This window comes from Sebastes umbrosus, chromosome 13 (genome assembly GCF_015220745.1).
Source record: "Sebastes umbrosus isolate fSebUmb1 chromosome 13, fSebUmb1.pri, whole genome shotgun sequence".
Classification (NCBI taxonomy): domain Eukaryota; kingdom Metazoa; phylum Chordata; class Actinopteri; order Perciformes; family Sebastidae; genus Sebastes; species Sebastes umbrosus.
Window position 1 is genome coordinate 5,582,429 of NC_051281.1, and position 21,791 is coordinate 5,604,219.

The 21,791-nt window shown below is 40.7% G+C and overlaps 3 protein-coding genes across 6 annotated transcripts in view; 2 read left to right on the top strand and 1 right to left on the bottom strand.

Moving 5' to 3' along the window:
- The window catches only part of kcnh3 (potassium voltage-gated channel, subfamily H (eag-related), member 3), a 161,731-nt gene extending 159,650 nt beyond the window's left edge, over window positions 1-2,081 (top strand). The window contains exon 16 of the mRNA XM_037789538.1: window positions 1,947-2,081. Coding sequence (XP_037645466.1) covers window positions 1,947-1,962 — 16 coding nt within the window. The 3' untranslated portion in view covers window positions 1,963-2,081. The remainder of the gene's footprint in view (window positions 1-1,946) is intronic.
- armc8 (armadillo repeat containing 8) lies at window positions 1,614-15,960 on the bottom strand. Of its 2 annotated transcripts, XM_037789539.1 has the most exons (23): window positions 15,660-15,960; window positions 12,724-12,800; window positions 11,287-11,358; window positions 10,830-10,972; window positions 10,624-10,721; window positions 10,413-10,505; window positions 10,229-10,309; window positions 10,043-10,118; window positions 9,674-9,764; window positions 9,519-9,579; window positions 9,223-9,423; window positions 8,342-8,437; window positions 8,160-8,242; window positions 7,614-7,695; window positions 7,426-7,512; window positions 6,994-7,086; window positions 5,948-6,097; window positions 5,338-5,433; window positions 4,982-5,077; window positions 4,660-4,732; window positions 3,933-3,968; window positions 3,635-3,728; window positions 1,614-2,972 (listed from the first exon to the last, which is right to left on the bottom strand). In XM_037789539.1, exons 1-23 carry the CDS (start codon window positions 15,702-15,704, stop codon window positions 2,939-2,941), a joined length of 2,058 nt encoding a protein of 685 aa, XP_037645467.1. In that variant the 5' UTR covers window positions 15,705-15,960; the 3' UTR covers window positions 1,614-2,938. The 2 variants fall into 2 exon arrangements, with proteins under 2 accessions (XP_037645467.1, XP_037645468.1); XM_037789540.1 differs by lacking the exon at window positions 3,933-3,968.
- Window positions 15,961-16,562: 602 nt separating this feature from the next.
- dbr1 (debranching RNA lariats 1) lies at window positions 16,563-21,104 on the top strand. Of its 3 annotated transcripts, XM_037790670.1 has the most exons (10): window positions 16,587-16,744; window positions 17,950-18,282; window positions 18,369-18,493; window positions 18,582-18,662; window positions 18,745-18,830; window positions 18,935-19,159; window positions 19,297-19,374; window positions 19,472-19,617; window positions 19,815-20,578; window positions 20,693-21,104. In XM_037790670.1, exons 2-9 carry the CDS (start codon window positions 18,086-18,088, stop codon window positions 20,551-20,553), a joined length of 1,677 nt encoding a protein of 558 aa, XP_037646598.1. In that variant the 5' UTR covers window positions 16,587-16,744; window positions 17,950-18,085; the 3' UTR covers window positions 20,554-20,578; window positions 20,693-21,104. The 3 variants fall into 3 exon arrangements, with proteins under 3 accessions (XP_037646599.1, XP_037646598.1, XP_037646597.1); XM_037790671.1 differs by having other exon boundaries at window positions 16,563-16,728; window positions 19,815-21,104; XM_037790669.1 differs by having other exon boundaries at window positions 19,815-21,104.
- The last annotated feature ends 687 nt before the right edge of the window (window positions 21,105-21,791 follow it).

Below are 21,791 nucleotides of genomic sequence, written 5' to 3' on the forward strand. Positions count from 1 at the left end.
GAAATGTAAAACCCATTCTCCAGTCTAAAATATTATTTTATTTTTAATATGTTATTTTATTTTTTTCTCCGCAACCATCTGGCGACCACCGGAAATTATCTTGCGACCCTCTTGAGGGTCCCAACCCCCATGCTGAGAACCACTGCGTTAAACCATCTGGATGAAAAACTATTCCGTCTGCTGCAAGACAAAAAAAGCTGAAAATGATATGTCCTTGCCTTTTTTTTTGTAAAATGCATGAAAAATATCAATGCATTATTTATAATAAAATACAAAATAAATATAAAATAGCAATATAAACAAATATAATTGATAATACAGTTTTAAAATGTTAGTTCACATTATATGAATTAAGCAAAGACATTATTTTCGACTACTGTCTTGGTTTGGATTAGGAAACAGGTCAAAAATCTTTTTTTGTCCTGCAGCAAACACTATATTTGTATCCAGACTGTTAGAAAAGTGACGTTAGAAATGTCCTCAGCAGCACAGCGGCAAGTGTTGTTAACAAAGCCTCTGGGTTTTTCAAACATCACTGGGTATTTATTTTTCAGAGAAAGTGATAATTACCTCTGTGACTTGTAAAACATGAGGCACAAACTGGTGCTGGGCAACCATTCGCTGCAATACACACTGAATGGGAAGTTCACTGTACGTGTATATATATATATATATTTGTGTGAATGTGAGAGAGAGAATCCTTGTAGATGGTTTTGATCTGATTGGACAGGTTAAAGGGGACATATCACGCTCACTTCCAAGTTCATACTTGTATTTTGGGTTTCTACTAGAACATGTTTACACGCTTTAATGTTGAAAAAACACATTATTTTTCCCATCCTGTCTGTCTGGATATATACCTGTATTCACCGTCTGTCTGAGCCTGAATGTGACATAGGAAGGGGAGCCAAATCTGAATGGTTGAATCACATGTTCTCTGATCTAGACAACCCACAAAAAACTAACTAGGTTGTCTTATTTCACAGTTTGTGGGTTGGTAGACACTCCAGATACCCATACGTCAGCCCGTTCTCATTCCCAGGGCGTCAAATACCGAGGCTTTGTCACGGCCGTTGACGTTCGGTACTGTCGCACACAGCACACTTTTGCGCCAGTATGAAACACACCGGACGTTCCATTAACTATAATGTAAACCCATCCACTGCAACAGTTCAGAGAAAGTGTGCGGGGACTGTGAGTGGATGGGTCCAACAAACACAAGGCTTTCATCCAGGCGATCGCTGTTCGTGTCCCGTGCGTCACATTACAATCAGCTGTTCATTCGCGTCCCCTGTTCACAACGTTCAGTGTCATTGTCACTGTACAAACGTGGTAGTTTTAAGCCCAACTATGTTGTTCTTTCCTAAACCTAACTATAGTGGTTTTGTTGCTGAACATAAAGTGACGCCAAAGGACGTGACAAAGCGGCGGTATGTGACGAGTTGAGATGAGAACATGTTGCAAATGTACAGTATGTGCACAAGCACTGAAAAAGTGATTATTTTTCATGATATGTCCCCTTTAAAGCTCAGGACTAAAGACATGAAGCCACCCCACAGTCCTCTGGTGATACTGTGCCCTCCGAGGAGAAATAAGACGCAACACAGAAGAAGTCCTTCTTCAGGTCTGCATATATTTTCAATGGTAACATTCATTCTATCAGAGTTTCAGTTAAGGTTTGAAATGCCAGGGAACAACACTCTAAATATAACCTGATGGGAGAAGAAATTATACGATCGAGGGGGAAGAAATGTAGCACTTGATTCTGCTGCTGTGGATGCACTTAGTGCTTTACCCTCCAGGGGCCAGTCTCAAATAGTTCCTCCTTTATTCCTTAAATCTACTCGCTCGCTTCTCAAAACACATCCGAGGAAAGAAACCGTTCATTTATCCCTTTTGACAAACACACAGGAGGAAGAGGGGGCTGCAGAGGATTCAGAAAACAGACATGACGTCTTCTAAGAGCTGTGAGGATACATGCATCCTCTTATCTCTGGTGGTGTGTACTCATGCCTGTTAATTCGTAACCGGGCAGGTCAGAGTGAGCACTCTGGAACGACATTTCCCATTGGGATTATAAGGATATTGGACAGAAGTGACAGGCGACAGTGCACGCAGAACCACAACGGTGAGAAGAGAGAAAAAATAAATCAGGGGAATTACATTTCTTTTCCTTATTCACCTCTAAGAGACCATGTTCAGAGTCAGAAACAGACTGCAGTGGATTCACCCTACTGTGCCACGAATCATGGTTCAGAGAGAATGAATGAAAACAAACAGGGGAAAATAAAAATCCAAAAATATAGATTTATGTTTATATTTATATATATTTATATATTTACGAGGTATGTATCCACAAAAAAAAAGAAAACACCCAAAATTTCAAAATAGGCAGTCTGTGTTTTTTTTCCAAATGTGTCCTTGCTTGCCTTAAGGAAACATTATTATTAATAGTAATATTAATTAAAAATAAAACTGGGAAGCTTTTCCGTCCAACAGCTCTGTGTCAAACCTCGTAGTCCGCTTCTCTGAGACCAGAATCTCCACTATCGGGAGTCCAAAAAGCACCAAGGCGGTGCTAGTGTCAGGCTTCTGCACTCTAAAGAAACAAAAAGTTGCAAATCACAAAGTCTCAAAAGGAAAAAAATTCACTTCATTGTTGAAAACAAAACAAAACAAAATCCACGAGAACTCCTCCTAACCGTTGATTTCCCAACAACCACGGTCTCCAAGCTGAGGTTTGGAGTGAGCTGAACTGTTGGTGGATGGGAGGTGGGAGGTGAAGGGAGGCCAGCCACAGGTCCAAAAAAAGGTGTCTTTGTGCAACAAAACAAGCCTCGAGGTTAAACAGAACAAGAAAGAAAAGAACCAATGGCAGGTGTCCTCCTCCCGACGATTGTTAGTGAGGCTGGCAGAAGGGGATCGCTCCCCTCTGTAGTCACGCTAGGTACTGCTGCATCGCCGTCTTCGCCCTGACAGAGAGAGACACACAATCAGTCCACCCTGCTCTGCTATTTAATACGAGAATATTGTGTGTTTTATGCAGCCATGTCTCCTAAAAAATACATTCCCATACAACTAAACTGCATTCTCAATTACGTTTCGAGGGAAACATTTTGTCGCAGATTACGTTTGTCTTTGACGTATCACAAATATATTTCTAATGATAGTCAGCGGACGGACGCAGCAAGTGACGTAGTACAACGAGCAATACACAGAGCAGGTGACGTAGTAGATAGAGTGAACGTTAATGAAAGTTACGTGCCATCATAACGAGTATAACAAGCAAGAAAGTCCAATAAGGGTGGGTGGGAGTTTTGATGGATGGGTCAAACTAATACCAAACTTTCCCCCAGGAGGTCGCTGTTCGTGAAACGTAGTCATTTTAAGACAAACTGTGATGTTTTTTTACTAAACCTAACCTTTTGTTGTCTGAACCTAACTAAGTAGTTCTGTTGTGTTTTTGTTTTGTTTTGTTTCAATTTACAGCGTTAACCACGTGTTTAAAACTGTGACCGTAATCCTTGAGAAAACACGTTTCCCTTAAATCATAATTGAGGATGCAGTTTAGTTGTCTGGGACTGTAATTTTGTAGGCGACAGAGTTGGTTTGATGGTTTGCTGTTCTGGCCCACCTGTCACAGAGGTTGGGGTCGGAGGCCTGGGTGAGTTTGTGCAGGATGTCCACAAAGCCCATCTCCCTCAGCTTATCCTGACGCTCCTGAGAACCTGAGAGCACACCATGAAGCAGAGAGGTGAATTCATTAATTACAACATCTTGCAATATCTGACATTTAGGCACGTGCATAAATGGCTTTGTAATTTCTTTAAACATTTAGTGCACCATTATCTAAGTGTTTTCTAGGCAACAGACTTCACTTTGCGTCTAAAAGAACTTGAAATTTGTAGAACTTTGACCTGAGCTGTGCTGACCTTTGTGGGCACAATCGCTGTTGACCACTGCTTGAACTGAAAGATGGACGAAAAACAAATTACTTGTGTTTTTGGATTTGTACAATAACAAATTGGCCTCATATCGAGACCAGACAGTAAAGATGTTTTGTGAAATATATCAGCATGCATATGCAGCTACCAGGTTTTATCATAAAAGACACAGTTTGAGTCTCTGAAACGTAGTGATCTACTTATAACAACATTAGCATTGTAGCTAAGGTAGCTCCATTTAGTGCAGCACCACTGGGAGTCCTGGAGTGGAAAATACTGCAGCTCTAGACCCTTGTTTTTCTGCTGTAATGTGCCTTCAGACCTACAACCTCCTCTCTCTGAACCTGGCCCCTTTCTTTAAAGGGATAGTCCAGGTGTTTTGAAGTGGGGTTGTATGAGTTACTTATCCATAGTCAGTGTATTAACTACAGTACTGCTGTGGACGGAGCCGGCAGCAAAACGTATATTAGAAACCTAAAAGACAGGTTCACCTAAAAAAATCTATATCACTTTAAGTGTACGTTTTATTTAGAATATTTTTGCTGGTTTACCTTGCCCTACTGCTACACAGTCTATGTTTCTGACGGGGGGAGTGCCGACCGTCATCTATTGTAGGTAATACACTGACTATGGATAAGTACCTCATACAACCCCACTTCAAAACACCTGAACTATCCCTTTACTCCTCCTTCCACTTGTGTGGTGTGTCCCTTACCGTCCTCCTCATTCCAGATAAGGTTTGAGATGCAGAAGGTGGCGGCGAGCTGCAGTTTCACATTCGAATGCCCCTGCGGGAACAGCAGAAGTCAGGAAGATTACAAATGAGGGAAAACAAAACAAAAGCACAGGTCACATGACCTCAATCAGAGCAGTGTAGTCCTCAGTTGGTACAACATGCTTCCCATGAGAGCTGTGTGTGCTGTCAACACGTCAGGAGTGAAGGGGAAGCAGTAGAGGATCTGTATGCATGCTGCAACACCACCACCAAACACTTGATCTGATCACAAGGGTGAGCCACAGTGGAGGGCTTGTAGTACCATGTAGTATTTGATTTTCTGGAGCATGTCGTCATTGGTCATGATGAGTTCCTTGGCCGTGTTGCCGTCGGCGATGTTGGCGAGGATGCACAGCGTCTGACAGATAGGAAAAGAGTTACATCAGTGCTGTTATTTGAAAACTTTGTTCTTTGTGATTCAGAAACAAAAATCTAAATTGCCGACTGATCCCCTCTGATGTGCCTCCAGCTCTACAAGCACCAGTAGACATGGCTAACTGAGTAAAAGACCTGCAGAATGTTAAAACGACTCTGCAATGCGGCTTTTTCATGCAGCTGTAGGATGAATTCTGTATGAAAACCATTTGTAAGCATGAAGCGAAGGGAGGGGGGGCTCACCTGTTCTTTGACCTCTATACTGTGCTCCGCTTCCAGGATGAGGGTCACTGCCTGCATGATCTGCTTCCCGTGAGAACTCATGATCTGATCGATGTGCTGTCAGTCGAGAGAGGAGAGAATCAGTATGCATGCTGTATTTAAAGGTAGGATTGTTAGTAATACATCTTTTGTTATATTGGTTGAAATTCTCCTTACATCCCGACAGCAATAAATAAATCCAATGCTCTGACAAAAGAGAAAAAGAAATCCAGTAACTGTGGCTGTTGCAGGACTGTAATAAGCCGTTCCAATCATTTCATTCATCCTAAAAAATTACACATTAATGCCCAGTTGTTCTCGGGGTTATGACTTGCATACGATAATTTTAAGCCTCTGGTACGATAGTTTCCCATCTGGAAACACTCTGCACTGCTCTCATACAGCAGTTGCAGCCGTTCCGACCGAGAGCGCCGTTGCGGAAGCGTAGCGCCCACCCTCCGGTTCCCCCGCAGGTTAACACTGTTAGCACCGTTAGCTTCAAACTGCCGCTCAGCCATGTTGAGAGCCATGCAATTAGTACCTTTAAGTTTCTAATCATGCATGTGCGTGTGTTTGTGAGTGTGTCTCTTACTGGTCGCGTTGACAGCAGATTGCGCAGCAAACCGAGGGTCTTCATCAGCACGTTGGTGTCGGGGTCTGATAGCAGGCGGAACAACTGCTCCGTACCCAAACACCGAACAATCTCCACCTTCACCTTCTGATCCGCCTGGAACGCCATGTTCTGGACACACAGACACACACGTTTAGTACTGAAACAATCTGGCAGTATGAGGCACTGTATGAAAATGTAAAATAGATCAATGGATCTGCTTTATTATATTCCAACTCACTGCATATATTATATATAAAACTTTAAACACACAACACAGAGCAACAGGTGTTTTGCAGTGTAGAGAAAAAATGAGAAAAATAGATTCACATTCATTACATCCAAACATTGTAATGAATGTTGGTTGTAAGAAGCCAAGAAGTGTAAAGGTCTTTGCACACTGGATGTGTGATGAATAAACAACAGGAAAATGATAATATTTTGCATCAAAAATATTTATATGGCATCAATGCAAATTCGAAACAGCTGCAACACTTTTTCAATAAAAGGTTTGAATAGATTCGTGCAGGCAGAGGATCAACCACCGGGATCCTATTGACCCAGAGCGGCGCCTGGCAGTCTGTCTGAGCTAAATTGTTTTATAGCCTAAACTACTGTCAGCTATTTTAGTTTCCTTTTAGCAAAATGCTCTTGAGTGAATTTGCCTCTGGTAAACAGTTACGCAGTGTATCCGTCTAGGGCTTTTATTGTGAAAGATAAGAACGTAAGGACTGGATCTGGTCTAGTCTGGTCTAGTCTAGTCTAGTCTAGTCTGGTCTGGTCTGCGCTGCGCAGCGCTGCCTTTGTCAAGGTTGAAAGGAGTAATAAAGTTTTCCGTCTCGGTTCGGACTGTGTTGTTGTACACTATAGTGTACGTATTAAATAGGTCCGTTCTGCACAACGTGATTGGTTGATGCCTTTCTTCTTGGTGCAAAACTCAGAAAAATCAACCTCGTTACAAAAAATATATGGACGCCCCCCCCCCCCGGTGTGTAAAGGCCTTAAAAGATATTAATTCCTCTTCTTACCATTAGAGCCCAGATCCCGTTGACCCTCAGTGCAGGACTGTCACTCTGGGTCAGACTGCATAGTAATTCAATCACCCCTGACTCCAGGATGGGCTGCAGATCAACAGAATCAAATGGTCTCAATATTAATGTAATACAATCTGTTCTCTTTATATATATATATATATATATATATATACACACACACACACACATATATATATATATATATATATATATATATATATATATATATATATATATATATATATATATATATATATATATATATATATATATATATATATATATATATATATATATATATATATATATATATATATATATATATATATATAATATATATATATATATATATATATATATATATATATATATATATATATATATATATATATATGTGTGTGTGTGTGTGTGTGTGAGTGTGTGTACCTCTTTGCTGGGTGAGAACTCCAGCAGTAGATTGCATAGTGTAGAGGAGGCCATGACCAAGACTTCATCTGGGGCGTTCTGCAACAGCTACATACAACATCTCAGTGAGTATGTGTTTATACAATGTACATATAATATACAAAGATGTACAGACGTGTGCTTTGCTGTATGCACTCATTAAAACTGACCTTCATAAGGGGTTTCCACACTGCATGGTCATGGAAGCTGGTCCTTAGCTGCTGCACCGACCGCGACAGACTGTGAAGACACCTGCACAAAAAAAAACAAATATGAACGGACAGTTTAGATACAGTTGCATGGCATTTAGTAAAAATTAAGCAGTTAAAAGTTTGGTTTAATAGATCATCCGGATTTGATATTATAGAATTTTCAACATAACAAAACCTGAATTAAAATCGACAGCATTTTAATATTTAAATAACATTTTAAACCCCTTTTGGTCTTAATTAAGCCTAAAGAATAACAAGACAAGTGGATACAAAAGGGTTAACTGTGTACATTATTAAAACTGCTCATTCGAACAAATATGCAAATTAAAAAGCAATACTGCCTGTTATCTAACGTCTTTTAATGTAGACATTCAGAGGGGAGATCCTAAAACACAATCAAATTTCATGTCAAAATGTCCGTTAAACTCTTGATACAGGGATTAGAGGGAGTATTAAGAGGGCAGATGTCAGGATGGGGAGACAGAGACTCGCTTCGCACCGTACCTGACGGCCGCCAAACGGACTTTAATGCTGGATTCTGATAGGCCGCTGACTATCCGGTCCATCATATTCTCCGTCTCTGTGATCTGAAGACAAGAAAAGGGGAGAGGATGGAGTAGAATATAAATATAGAGATCCATGCAGAGTTATATATGCAAACAAAAGTACCCTCAGGGAAAGGTCACCTTTTTGCGGATGTCCTCGTCGTTGGAGCCTAGCGAGGCGTAAAGTTTGAAAGCAGCTTGTCTCAGCTCGTGTGCGTGCTTCAGGTCGTGGTCCAGCTGCAGATGACAGAGCAGACATAAAGTGAAGTGGTGCATAGTATCAACAAGTGGCAGATGTTTCTGATGAAAAAGATGATATCTTCAAAGTTAATAAAAGAGTCAAACATTTATTAAAGGCCACATTCATAATTATACTCACTTATTAGTTGCTGGGAAACAAAAAAACATAAATGGCTTCATTCAGACACACTAAGGATTACTGGGTCAGAGCTGATTATAGAGGCATAACTAGACGGGCCAAAGTGCTGTCTGGAAGTCTGAGCAAAATAATCTATTCTGATAAAAATAGCCTTTAATTGGCCTTATTAAGAAAAATAATTGTGATTATCATTTTTAGCCATGCTAGCGGCCTGGCTCTAGGGATTTAAAGGTTGGTCGGCCCAACACTTTGGTCCAGATTTAAATACCTGTGACACTAATGACAATCCCATCAACCTCAGCTGCACTTTGGGTTTAGTGCTAATTAGCAAATGTTGCATGCTAACATGCTGCTGACCATGGTAAACCTCATACCAGCTAGCATTTAGCTTAAAGCACAGCCTCACAGTGTCGCTAGCATGGCTGTAAACTCTTACTGTGCTTTCCAATACCCATACCCAGCATGCTTTTCTGGCTTTTATCCTGCAAAATACAAGCAGGATACAGTAGGACATCCTGGCAGAGTGTCGCTCTCTGTGTGAAAAGCCTTTTAGTCATGTTAGTGTAATGATGCAGCTCTACCACCTGCTCTGTTTCACCTCACTAATCACATGAAAAGAGCCCGCTCAGGCCCGCTGACCCACCCTCTTGATGTCAGTGATGGCGGACACAGAGCTGGGGTATTTGAAGTAGTCGGCCAACATGGCCACTAGGTGGTCGGTGGTGCTCGCGATCCTCTGCAGCTCCACGTCGGGCTCCATCAGGTAGGCCAGCGTCTCTGCACCCTCCACCCTCTCCTCAAGCAAATGCTCTTTACTGCACATCCGCACGAGGCACGGCAGGGTCTGAATGAGAAACAGGAAGTCACAGGCACATTAAATAAACAAGCACCACTGATATAATATCATCATAATAAAAAGAGGTGTCAGAAAAGCCTGACCTTTAGGACTACGCAGCTGTCGTCCGTCCTGATGGCTCCCGCTCGACACATGTACGTTAGACTGGGACAGAAGGAGAAGAGGTCACACTCAAAGAAAAAATATATAGTCATATATTATGAATTCATATCAATTAAAATGGTTTTATGTCACTCACCATTTGGCTGCTGTTAGCTGCATTTCAATGGGTTGATCCCTTTGCATCATTCTGACAAATACCTGAGAGAGCAGCTCACCATCCACCAGCACTGAAAAGAAAAACAGAGATAAACTGGGGTTGAAGAGTGAAGCTCATACTTCTTAAAAAAACAACTTAAATTTGATTACAGTCATCATATACATACATGAAATTTGACCTCTGCATTTAACCTAGTCTAAGCATTAAGGAGCAGTGGGCTACTGTGAAGCACCGGGGAGCAAGACGGGGCTCGAACCCGCTAACCTTCTGGTTAAAGGACGACCCGCTCTACCCACAGCCACCCCATACAAGGAGAAGAGAAGAGCAAAGAGTCAAGAAGAGACTCACCATTCACCAGTGTCATGGAGACCTGAGTGTTCTCATAAGCCAGGACTGAGAAACACTTTAACGCCTGCATCCGGACCTGAAGACGCAATGAGGTCGGAGGGAGAGAATGATATACAGAGTTAACTGTGTGTGAAGTGTCATGTCATGTTATTGTGTAAATATAAACACTCACAGAGAGGCATATACCTTATAAGAGGGTGAGATAAGAAGAGGGGCGATGTTCTGGATGGCGCCGTGATTGAAAAGAACCGTCTGGTGCTCGGGGGTCTGGAGACAACAAACGTCCAATCAACAATAAATCTTGGTTCTTGGCTGCAAGTGCGACGGATGGACTCCACTGTGTTTGTGTGTGAACAAATAACAAAAATACCTTGCAACAGTGGGAGAAGATCTGTGTGATGTACTCCTGGGTTCTCTGTGAGCGACTCAGTAGAGACATTAGATGGGGAATCACAGTGGGGTCCTGAAACAAAACAAAAATAAAATACACTGAACTAACAATATCTGTATGCAGGGACAGAATGTGTGCAGTGTGTGTGTAGTATGTATATAGCAGGCAGAACGGGTACAAGACAACCTACAGTGTAGAGCAGCTGCACAGGAGTGACTGGACTGATGAAGACCGTTCTGAGACATCGAAGACAAGCTTCAATGAATATCAGGTCCGGACACAGGAGACCTACAAGCACAAAAAACAGGTGTTGTATAGGTTTGTATCCCATCAAAGATGTTGTCCTCCTCTGCAGGATATATGTGCATGCATGTCTCTGTGTGTGTGTGCCCCAACCTTGAAGAAGAGCAGGGATGATGTGACAGTCCACCAGGGACTTGATGTTGTTCTCGGTGCCCATGGCGAGGCTGCCCAGCACCACGGCGCACTCTGTCCGGAGCTCCAGACTGGACGAGTTCTGCTGGAGCAGGTATAGTAACCTGGAAGCAATGAACACACACACTGAAGCAAGTTCACTGCAAAGGGTGCTGAATAATCTGTATGGTGCACTGGTGCAGGGTAGATGATGCTAGCAAGTTCAACTCTTAAGATGTGCTGTATTTTTCTATTCCAGTTTGTATTTTGTGGCATTGTAGTTTTTAATTTAGTGGCTGTCTACTGAACAAAAGCATGTACCACCAATGTCACGTCTGTATCTTGAGTGTACTTGAATGTTTTTTTTTTTTTAATGGTCAGAATGTGGGAAGTAGGAAGAAAGTAAAAGTAGGAAGTAGGAAGGTGTGCAGATACGTACCTCGGTACAGCTCCGAGGACAATCAGATTGGCCTTCTGCTTGTTGTTTCCTATGACAGCGTTCTTCATGTCACTGTGAAGTCAGACATAAACACACAGATGAGGATCTTTCTTGGCAATCTATTTGGGGCAACTGAGACAGATTTGCTATCAGTAACAAAAGTTTAAGATTTGCTAACGCTTTAGACTACGGCCCCCAACATACGGCATAATTCTTCTCAATTTACAGTCATTCTTGTATTAACGGTGTACCAGTAAAGTATGTACTGATACTTACATGTAGGTAAAAGGGAACAAGATGTGTAGTTAAGGAATAAGGGGGAACAATCTGGGAACTTAGCTTTTTTTTTTTACTGTAGGCTATAATGGCTATTCTAATATTACGGAGTACAGAAGGACCTACTGAACAACAATCTGGTGTTTGTGTTCCCCAACTTCACACCTTAACCTACAGACATGTATCGGTACATACTGTACTGGTTCACTGTACAAAAACAAACACTGCAAATTGGAAAAAAAATTACACTGCAGGTTGCAATCTAAAGTGTTACCGTTGCTATACTTCTGCAACAAAAAAATAACTTTTATTCTAAACAAGCATGCTTTAAGTACAGCTAGCACATTATGATTCCATTAAAGATGCATTTTGCACTTTGATAATATAAGTTAATAGTCATCAGACTGTTCAGAGATTGTGAGGATCAGTCAGAGGCCAGGAGCTAGATCATCAGAGAAGTTATAAAGACAGCAGGCAGACAGACAAGAGGTCAGCCAGGCAACATTTCCAAATTGGAACAAAGGTTTACAACAAGCAGATGTACCACATATCGTTGTAGGACACATAATGAGCCAGTTTATTTGCATGCACTGCATTTTGTTTTCCATGCAGCGTATCCTCCACTCTGCAAGTGCCCCAGATGATATCACATAGCAGGTGAGTGAGCCTAATGGAAAAGTACAGCTGTAGCAGGGCGGTCAAGTCAGTCAGGTGCTCTGCTAGTGGGGCGCTACGAGCCGTAACCAGAGCTAGTCGTCCCTTCAGAAGTTAAAAATAACGATGATGAAACAGTCAGAGTCCAGGTCGCCGCAATGAGACGGAGAGAGTGAGCGAGAGAGATATGAAGTCACGCTGATGAGTGAAATGCATTTTGAAATAGATCGTCACATGAAAGCCTGTGCATGTAAACAAAGAGGTCATGCTCACTCAACCAGTGCATTTCAGCACGGGAACTATATCAGTGTTCAGCAAAAAAAAAGGGGGAAAAAATGCACAGGCTGAATAAAGTCAACTCTCTTTCAGCAAGCTGGCTAGTGAAATAGCAGCAATACCCGCTCTTCAAAATGTAGTCAACCACCTGAAAGGACAGGCTGTCATTTCCTGCTGCAGGCACTAAAGAAGATAATATATACGGTATATAGAAAGCCCTGCTGGACTTACATGACTCCTTGCAGCACTTTCTGTGGGTCGGGGTCAAACAGTCTGTCAACATAATGGCGACTAGTGGCAGTGACTTCCTATATGAGGACAAATAAAACAGAAACATTAGTGACAGCATGTGCATACAGTATACAGTTCATGTCATGGCTAGGGCTACATTACTTGAAAGTTAATGAGATTGAATTTTGCTCTCTCTCACACATACACAAAACAGAAAATAAAGACACTGTTCAGATTTTAGCATGACCTTTCATACATTTTTAAGATCAATTTAGTTGAAAGGTTGAGAGAAAGAGGCTGTCACACTACTTGGTTGCATAATCGGGAACAGTAGCAAGCATTTACAGAACTAGAAATATTATAAAAACAACAGCAATTAAACACAATTTGAAGTCACAGATTTTTGTTCATTTAACTAAAATAAAAGCATTGATAAACCCACAGTCATGCTCACTAACACAAACAGCATCATCCAAGGCAGGACCCTTTTAAAAGCTGTTATATATATATATGGCATCCAGTGGCTTCATGTGACACCAGAAAACTGTGTTTATATCACAGCTTTTAACCAGAACCTTCCACATGAACCCAGCGGAGCAAACCTCACCCAGCTAACAACAGGCTGCTACTACTGGTTCAGTTCAGTTCAGTTCAGTTCAGTTCTTTATTTATCCCCAAGGTGGCAATTCATTTGTAGCATTCCCAGTCCATACATCCATACATACAACAGACAACCAATAATTAGTTAAGTCAAAGGAAACATATTAAAGGCATGGGGCAGTTGGAGGGACAAGTTAAAATAAGATCAATATAAATACATAGGATTATAGCAATAAAAGCCAAAAAAAAAAAAAAAATAAGAAACAATAAATAAGAACATCATATCTTAAAATTCCTCTAATAACAGTCAACAGTCTGGCTTCTGGTTGCCTGTCAGTGATATACATGCATTACATTTTAGCTTAATGTTTATCATACAAATACAATAGGGATGTAACGTTACATTTTTACAACGATATGATACGATTTCCATGGTTCCTATACTATTCAGGACGATATTTGGCTCATCTAGAGTGATGCGATACGATTAAATGATTTGAAATCGAAAGAATAACTTTTTTTGCCAAATATTCAGTCAGTGTGACTGTGAAATAAATAGCTGATACTGGACAGCGCAGGTCAGGATTCCTCTAAGTTTTTCTTGTAAGGGAATCAGGGATAAATTAATTATGGATATAAACAAGTAAACAACGATTAATGGAAAATACATACACCTTTTATTTGAAAATAATAAAAAGTGCAACTGCAGGACCTGCTGATTCAGTTCTCAAGATACAAGGCAGTGCAATATTTAACAAAATATATAATAAACCAACTTCTATTCAAGTTAAATGAACAGTGGTTTAACCTGCTGCTTCTGTCCTCATTTTCAATATAAACTGTAGAGCAATAATACAGAGATCAATCGCTTATAGTGATCAAACAGCTGATAGTGATCAAACAGCTGATAGTGATCAAACAGCATGGGACAATTATCATTCCTCTACAATCGCTGTTTAAATAATCTGCTGATAGTAATCAAGTAGTCCACCTACAGTGTTCATTTGGGTTTTTTTCATACATGAAAACATCTTGAAAAACATTTTTCTAATCACCTTTTTAGCAACCTATTTTAGGTTAACTTTAGCTAAATTACACCTGACAGCCATTGTCACCTGCTAGAATACATTACAATACAATGCTACAGCTAATCACTAGACCTTTGGCTGCTGACAGAGCTCATTTGATGTGATTTTTATCCTTTTTTTTTTTTTAAACAATATATTTATTGAGTTTTTTTACCCTTTTCCCCCCCCACAAACAAATACAAGTGAAGAAAAAAAAAAATAATAATAATAATAATAAAAAAGGAGAAAGTATAGAAATAATAGAAAAGGAAGAAAGAATATATATATATATATATATATATATATATAAATAAGTAAAAACAAATAAAGAGAGAGAATTACAGAAGTAATAATAGTACAAGAGATAGACAAGCTATATGCACCAAATATCTGGAACAAGCTCCCAGAAACCTGCAGGACCAACTCCAACTCTGAGCTCTTTTAAATCAAAGCTTCAAACTTCCCTGTTTGCTGCTGCTGCCTTTTATTAAATCAAATAATGATCTTATACTGCACCAACTTAATGTTCTTTTGCACTTTGTCTCAATGTTCTTGAATGTTCATGTAAAGCACTTTGAATGCCCTGTTGCTGAAATGTGCTCTACAAATAAAGCTGCCTTGCCTTGCCTATATACATGCAGTCTTTTCTCTTAACCGGTCTGACCATGCACAACACCATTAAGAGAAGTACCAGTATGTAAAAGTATGTTTTGACCCTTTAACCCTTCAGTGTGGAGAACTCCTGCAGAAGTAGTAGCATAGCAACCAGTGAGTTAGCTTAGCTAGCTTAACCATATGCTAGTGGTTAGCTAGATTAACAGTTTGCTATTGTAATTAGCAAGCTGCAACCATTACATGTAAATCACACAGAGTGGTTGGAATAAAAAAAAGCTATTTATGTTTCATTATTAACATTTTAAACGTGTTTTGGAGCAGTAAGTGACACTGTTAGCATGTTAGCTGCCTGCTAACTCATTCCGAGTGACACTGACAGGTATTCGTTTGATTTGGTTCACACCGCACACCGACGGGGCGAGCGGACACATTAATCGCGTATGTTCAGAACGTCCCCGCCCGTCCGGGAGAGGCCAGGATTAAAAAGGATCTCACACATCAGCTACGTAGGCGGAGTTGCTAACAGTGCTACAAAGCCTTTAAGTGAGCTTGTAGAAGAGAAATCATTCAGTTTGACAGCTTCTAGCTTCTTCATATCACTGATACCTACTGTTAGTTTAACAAACACTATTTAGAGATTATAACGAGACTCACAGACAGCACACTGATGCGGAGAGGGGCCTCCAGCAGGCACGCCATGTCTCTCTCGCTCTCCCCGGCGATGGAGCGCCCTGGTCGGCGCAGCTCTCTGCAGACACTCCGCCCCCCCTCCAGAGCAGCTGAGAGCGGCTTTAAAAGAAAAGTAACAGCTGCTAGAATCACGCAACTCCTCCAGGATAACACACAGGTAAATATATATATATATATATGTAAAGACTTAGCAGCAGATATACAACACAGAAACAGCAGCTAACTTGGCTGAGCTGACTGTCTGACAGTGGATTGTCAATGAAGTGTTTATAAGTGTGACGTAGGTGGTGTTTCAGTGAGGCAGATTCGACATAATAACCTTAACCATAAGAAATATATAATGAATTAAAAAAATTAAAGAAAATATAGACTGTATAATAGATACACATTTTAGCTATATTTTTACTACAAAAAAAGCGTAATAAATTATATTCCATATTTTTCCATTATTTTTTTAAGGCAAGTTTATTTATATAGCACATTTCATACACAAAGGCAATTCAAAGTGCTTTACATATATAAAACCAAGATAAAAGAGCACAAAGTGCATAAGATAAAAAAAGAATATGAAAGTATAAGTTAAAAAAAAAAAATTAAAAGGATATTTCGAATATGTAAATCAAGGCATCAAGTGTTGACAATTTATTTCTCTTATGCTTTTCATTGTATGTATGTTTCTGACTGTCCCCTTGTTGGTATGATCTTTCTCTTTTTATTTATTTTTTATTTTATTTTTTTGTATTCTACATGTTCGAAATACATTTTGAAATGAATGAATTAAGCTATATTTTACTACAAAAAAAGCGTAAACATAAAACATGTATTCCATATATTGTTTGTGTTGAATCTGCCGCCGGGTATGAAACCACTAGTTTACTCAAACGGGTGACGTCCTGCGCATGCGCAGTAAGCGGTAGCTGCAAGGTGGGAAAATTCATTTCTGTCTCCTCTCCTCATACTTCAACATAAACATGATTTACAGACACAGTTTACAACTTTACGGAGCATAAAACTGGACCAACATACTCTGGAGGTATTAATTCATCACCGTAAGTTATCTTTACTTGTTCTGTTTGTGTGTTTGTGAGAGAAATGTGGTTCAATGTTTGCTGTTTGTTTCAACACGATGTTTAATTACCTGTTAGCCTATCTAGCTAACTGTTAGCTATGTTAACAGTTACATGGCTAGTTTGAGCAGTTAGCTGTGTTGTAACTGCACAGAGTAACGTTAGATGAATGTAAAGTAGCAGCAGTAGTCTCATTTGTCAGATAAAAGGGATAAAATGTGCAAGTTTTTAAAGCAACATGAAGCCACGAAGAGCTCCAAAAAGACCCAAGTTTGTACCCTAATGTCAGGTGCATCACTGATTATTTAATGTTTTAAAAGTGGTCACAGTGTACAGCAGCAAAGGGGATAGTGCAACAAACAAGATGCATCAGCTAACACAGTAAAAAAAAGAGCTAAACAAAGTGAAACACAATATGAACCATTTAAATAGAAGGAAGCATGTAAATAGGAGCAGTATATACAGTATTGACAATAAACAGACTATTAACAAAATTGCACAAGTGGAAAATGATATTGCACAGTGAGAATGAATGAAATTCCACCTGAAAATATCAGGTTATTGTCAGTTTTTGGTGTGTAAGTGGTCTACTGGGAGCACTGCTGGTTGTGGAGACTGACAGCTGCAGGAAGCTTGAAACCTAATAGGAGTCACCTTAATAGCAGTCTTGTAGAGCTGGAACGATTAATTGATTAGTTGTCAACTAGTAAATTCATTGCCAACTATTTTGATAATCGATTTGAGTAGTTTTTTTTAAGAAAAAAAGTAAAAAGTCTCTGATTCCAGCTTCTTAAATAGGACTATTTTCTGGTTTCTTTACTCCTCTATGACAGTAAACTGAATATCTTTGAGTTGTGGACAAAACAAGATATTTGAGGACGTCATATTGGGCTTTGGGAAACACTGATTGACATTTTCCATCATTTTCTGATTTTAAAGACTAATTGATTAATCGAGAAAATAATCCACAGATTAATCAAAAACGAAAATAATCGTTAATTGCATCCCTACAGTGTTGTGAATGATTATAAGTACTTTTCCATCGTCTCATTTCACTTGTAGAAACTTGACATTTAATAGTCAAACCTACTGACTTAAAACCATGTTTTTTTTCTCTCCTGTCATTTTAAGTGAAAGGATGGAATAGCATCAATGTTTTGAACTTGGTTTTATTTGTATCCCTACAGAAACGATTATTTCCATAGGAGCAGGCCTGAGCATCCTTGAGTGTGTGAAGGCTGACAGCCCCTATCTGGGCACAGAAAACAAACCAGCCCTCACTGATTTTCTCTGGGGAATCAGCAGCTTACCTGTTTGTGCAACATGAAGATTGCGGTGGAAGGCTGTTGCCATGGAGAGCTGGACAAGATCTACGAGACAATCGGCTATCTGGAGAAGAAGGAAGGGATAAAAGTGGACCTGCTGCTTTGCTGTGGAGACTTCCAAGCCGTGCGAAATGAAGGAGACATGAAGTGCATGGCCGTACCAGCCAAGTACAGAACGATGCAGACCTTTTACAAGTCAGTTCTTTTTTCGTCTGTGTGAGTTTTAAAAAAATGCAAGATATGAGTGAGAGCATTTATTAATATTACTGTCATTGTTGCAGATACTATTCTGGAGAGAAGAAGGCTCCGGTCCTGACCATCTTCATTGGAGGGAACCATGAGGCTTCCAACCACATGCAGGAGCTGCCTTATGGAGGCTGGGTGGCACCCAACATTTATTATCTGGGTAGGAGAGACTAGCAGTCAGTAGATGTGATTATTCTCTTCTAATATATCTGTTAAGTCCCAGGCCTGACGTGACTATTTTTCCGCAGGTTATGCTGGTGTTATTCGCTACAAAGGGATCAGAATTGGTGGCGCATCTGGAATCTTCAAATCACGTGACTACAGAAGGGGTGAGTTTTTTTTCACTGTCTAAATGGCTGAAGTTATACACACACTATGCAGTATGATAACAAGAAATGTGTGCTCTTTAAGGTCACCATGAATTCCCCCCATACAATCCTGATACGCTCCGAAGTGTTTACCACATTCGAAACATTGAGGTATTCAAATTGAAACAGGTAAATATAGATTCAACTTGTTCTCCTGTACACATTTCAGTAGATTTGTCAATTTATTTATAAAAACAGTGTATATTGATTCAGAAATGTTTATTTCCACTCAGATCCAGATGCCCATGGACATTTTCATGAGCCACGACTGGCCTCGTGGAATCTACCACTATGGAAGTACGGGGGAGTTGTTGAGAAAGAAGAAGTTTCTGCGTCAGGAAGTGGAGACCAACACTCTGGGAAGTCCTGCTGCTGAGGAGCTCCTCGCTCACCTCCAGCCCAACTACTGGTTCTCTGCACATCTCCATGTGAAATTTGCTGCCGTTATGCGGCATCAGGTGAGGGTGACAGTCTTTTGCAGCTAGCTGTATTACTGCTAATGTCCGTATTAGCCGCTGAAACATTTTAGATTGTGATTTTAATAATTTTGGGTACCAATGTATTACACCAACTGAGTGAATATTGTTGTCTTTAGCCAAAAGCTAATGCTGCCCCACGTGTGACCAAATTCCTGTCCCTGGATAAATGTCTGCCCTACAGGGAATTCTTACAGGTGAGAAAGTCTTGTTATTAAATAGGCAAAATTCTCCGTCTGGTTTAAGGTGTAGGAGTGACAGTTATAAGCAACGATGTATACGCTTGTGTTGCAGATTGTGGATGTTCCAGAGAGAGAGGGTTCATCTGAGGGTCTGGAGTATGACCCAGAGTGGCTTGCTATTCTGAAGGCCACCAACAATCTGCAAAGGACCACCCCTCACCCCTGGAACCCCCCAGAGAATAATGGCTTGCACGAACGGTACACAGATATGTAGACATAAAATTACAGGCAAAGCAAATGCAGTCACTTGCAAGATGGTGATCCAAGTGAAAAGGCCACGGGTGACGTAATCACTCACTCATGGATATGAATAGGCAACCATAATAACACAGCTGTTGGGCTTCCAGTTTTGGTTCATGCTGTCATTGATAATCTGGATTGTCTTTACCCATCAGGTGGGACTTCAGACCTTCAGAAGCAGCTATGATGAAGGTGATGGAGGATCTTGGCGGTGAACTCGCCATTCCAGACAACTTCAGCCAGACTGTGCCACCCTATGACCCCAACAAGCCCCAACCCCACACCCCGCCCAGCTGCAACACCAACCCTCAGACGACCGAGCTCTGCGCCACGTTAGGCCTCACAGACCTCTACGCCCATGTTGGGGAGGGAGGTGTTGACTTAGGGAGAATTCAAGGCAGTACTGGAGGTGAGGAGGAGGATGAAGATGATAATGCGGACGAACCCAGCGAGTACCCAACTGACACGTCGGGATTCTCGAGTTCATTTAATCCCGACGAGATCACAATAGAGGATGAGTGGGAGGAAGAGGAGGAGGTTGAGGGCAACTCAAAAGCAGTAGTAAAGGGAGATAAGCTGCCTGAAGGTGAAGTCCGCACCCCCGGCCGTATGTTCCTGCCCCCGCCCAAATCTGACGCCTCACCCACTACTCTGTCCAACCTGATGAACCTGCCACCTCCCGCCCACTCTACGCCAGCAGTAGATTGCTCTCACTCAGCAGCAGAAAGGGAAGAACACTGTGAGGACGATGATGAAGATGCCCGAGCTGCACGTATCCTGAAACGTACCAGCGATGAGACCGAGGCTCCTGGCAGTAAAAGCACAACTCCCAGAATCAAACGCAGAAACCAGGTCATCTATACAGCAGTGGAGGATGACGAGGGTGAGAATTAGAGGTCAGGGTGAGATAAGGCAAAAGGTGAGGACTCGTTTCATACCATTTGCCACAGAGTGTACAATTCTCCTAATTAGTTTTATTGATTTGTAAAACTTAGTATTAATTTAAGTATTTACTGTCTGCTTTTTTATACAGCTACTGACGTGACAAAGCAGAGGTATGGCTTTATCAAAATACCCTAAAAACAGACTGTACACGACAAAAGAGGGTTCATTTCTGGATTCAGTTTCTACAGAAAGGCAATTATAGCCATGAAAACATTTGTTCAAATATGAGTTTTTATATATTTTAAACAAACCGAGGATTTTTTAGGAAACAGATTTTTGTGTTAATTTTTGTTGTACATTTCAAGATAACAGCAAGATAACAGCAATGAGCAAAGAGGCTGTAAAAATTAAATATCTTTTTGTTTTTAAATGAATTAATGACGTAATATGCCATTGTACAGCCATTTTGCAAACTTTAAAAATAAAATGTGGCTGTTTTGTCTTTTATTTTACTTATCTGAGGAAAGTGAAATAAAAGCAATCAGCATTCTGCACTCAAAGCGCCATTCACATCTTTATTGAACACTATGCATACTCATTCAGGGTGCTGATGACAAATCAGGTCTTGTTTTAATTGCACAGAACACTAAACCTACTTGTGATCACTGAAGAATGAATAAGTGGGTAGTTCAGGTGTTTTGAAGTGGGGTTGTATGAGGTACTTATCCAAAGTCAGTGTATTACCTACAGTAGATGACGATCGGCATGCCCCCAGTTTGGACAAGCAGACAGGAGTGACCGCACGGAACCAAAGCAATGTACTGCTGTGGACGAGGCCAGCAGCAAAATGTATTTCAGGCACCTAAAAAAATCAATATCAGTTTAAGTGTCAAATATTGTCACTGCTTTACCTTGCTGCCTGTCTGTCTGTTCGACGGGGAACCGCAGCCGTTGTATCCATCCATGCTCTCGCCAGAGCAACCAGACTCCATTGATAAAATCTGTAATTTTACCTTGCAGAACACGGGAGTTGCTGGTCTACCGCTGCTAGTTTGTTTGTGCTATTGTGTGACTTTGGTAAAACCAAACTTACCAAAGTAGTCACACAATAACACAGAACAAACTAACCGATCGAGGCAGCGGTAGTCCAGCAACTCCTGTTGCGAGGTCAAATGAATGTTTTTTTCAATGGAGTCTGGTTGCTTTGGTGAGAGTATAGATAACGGCTTCAGTTCCCCGTCAGAAAC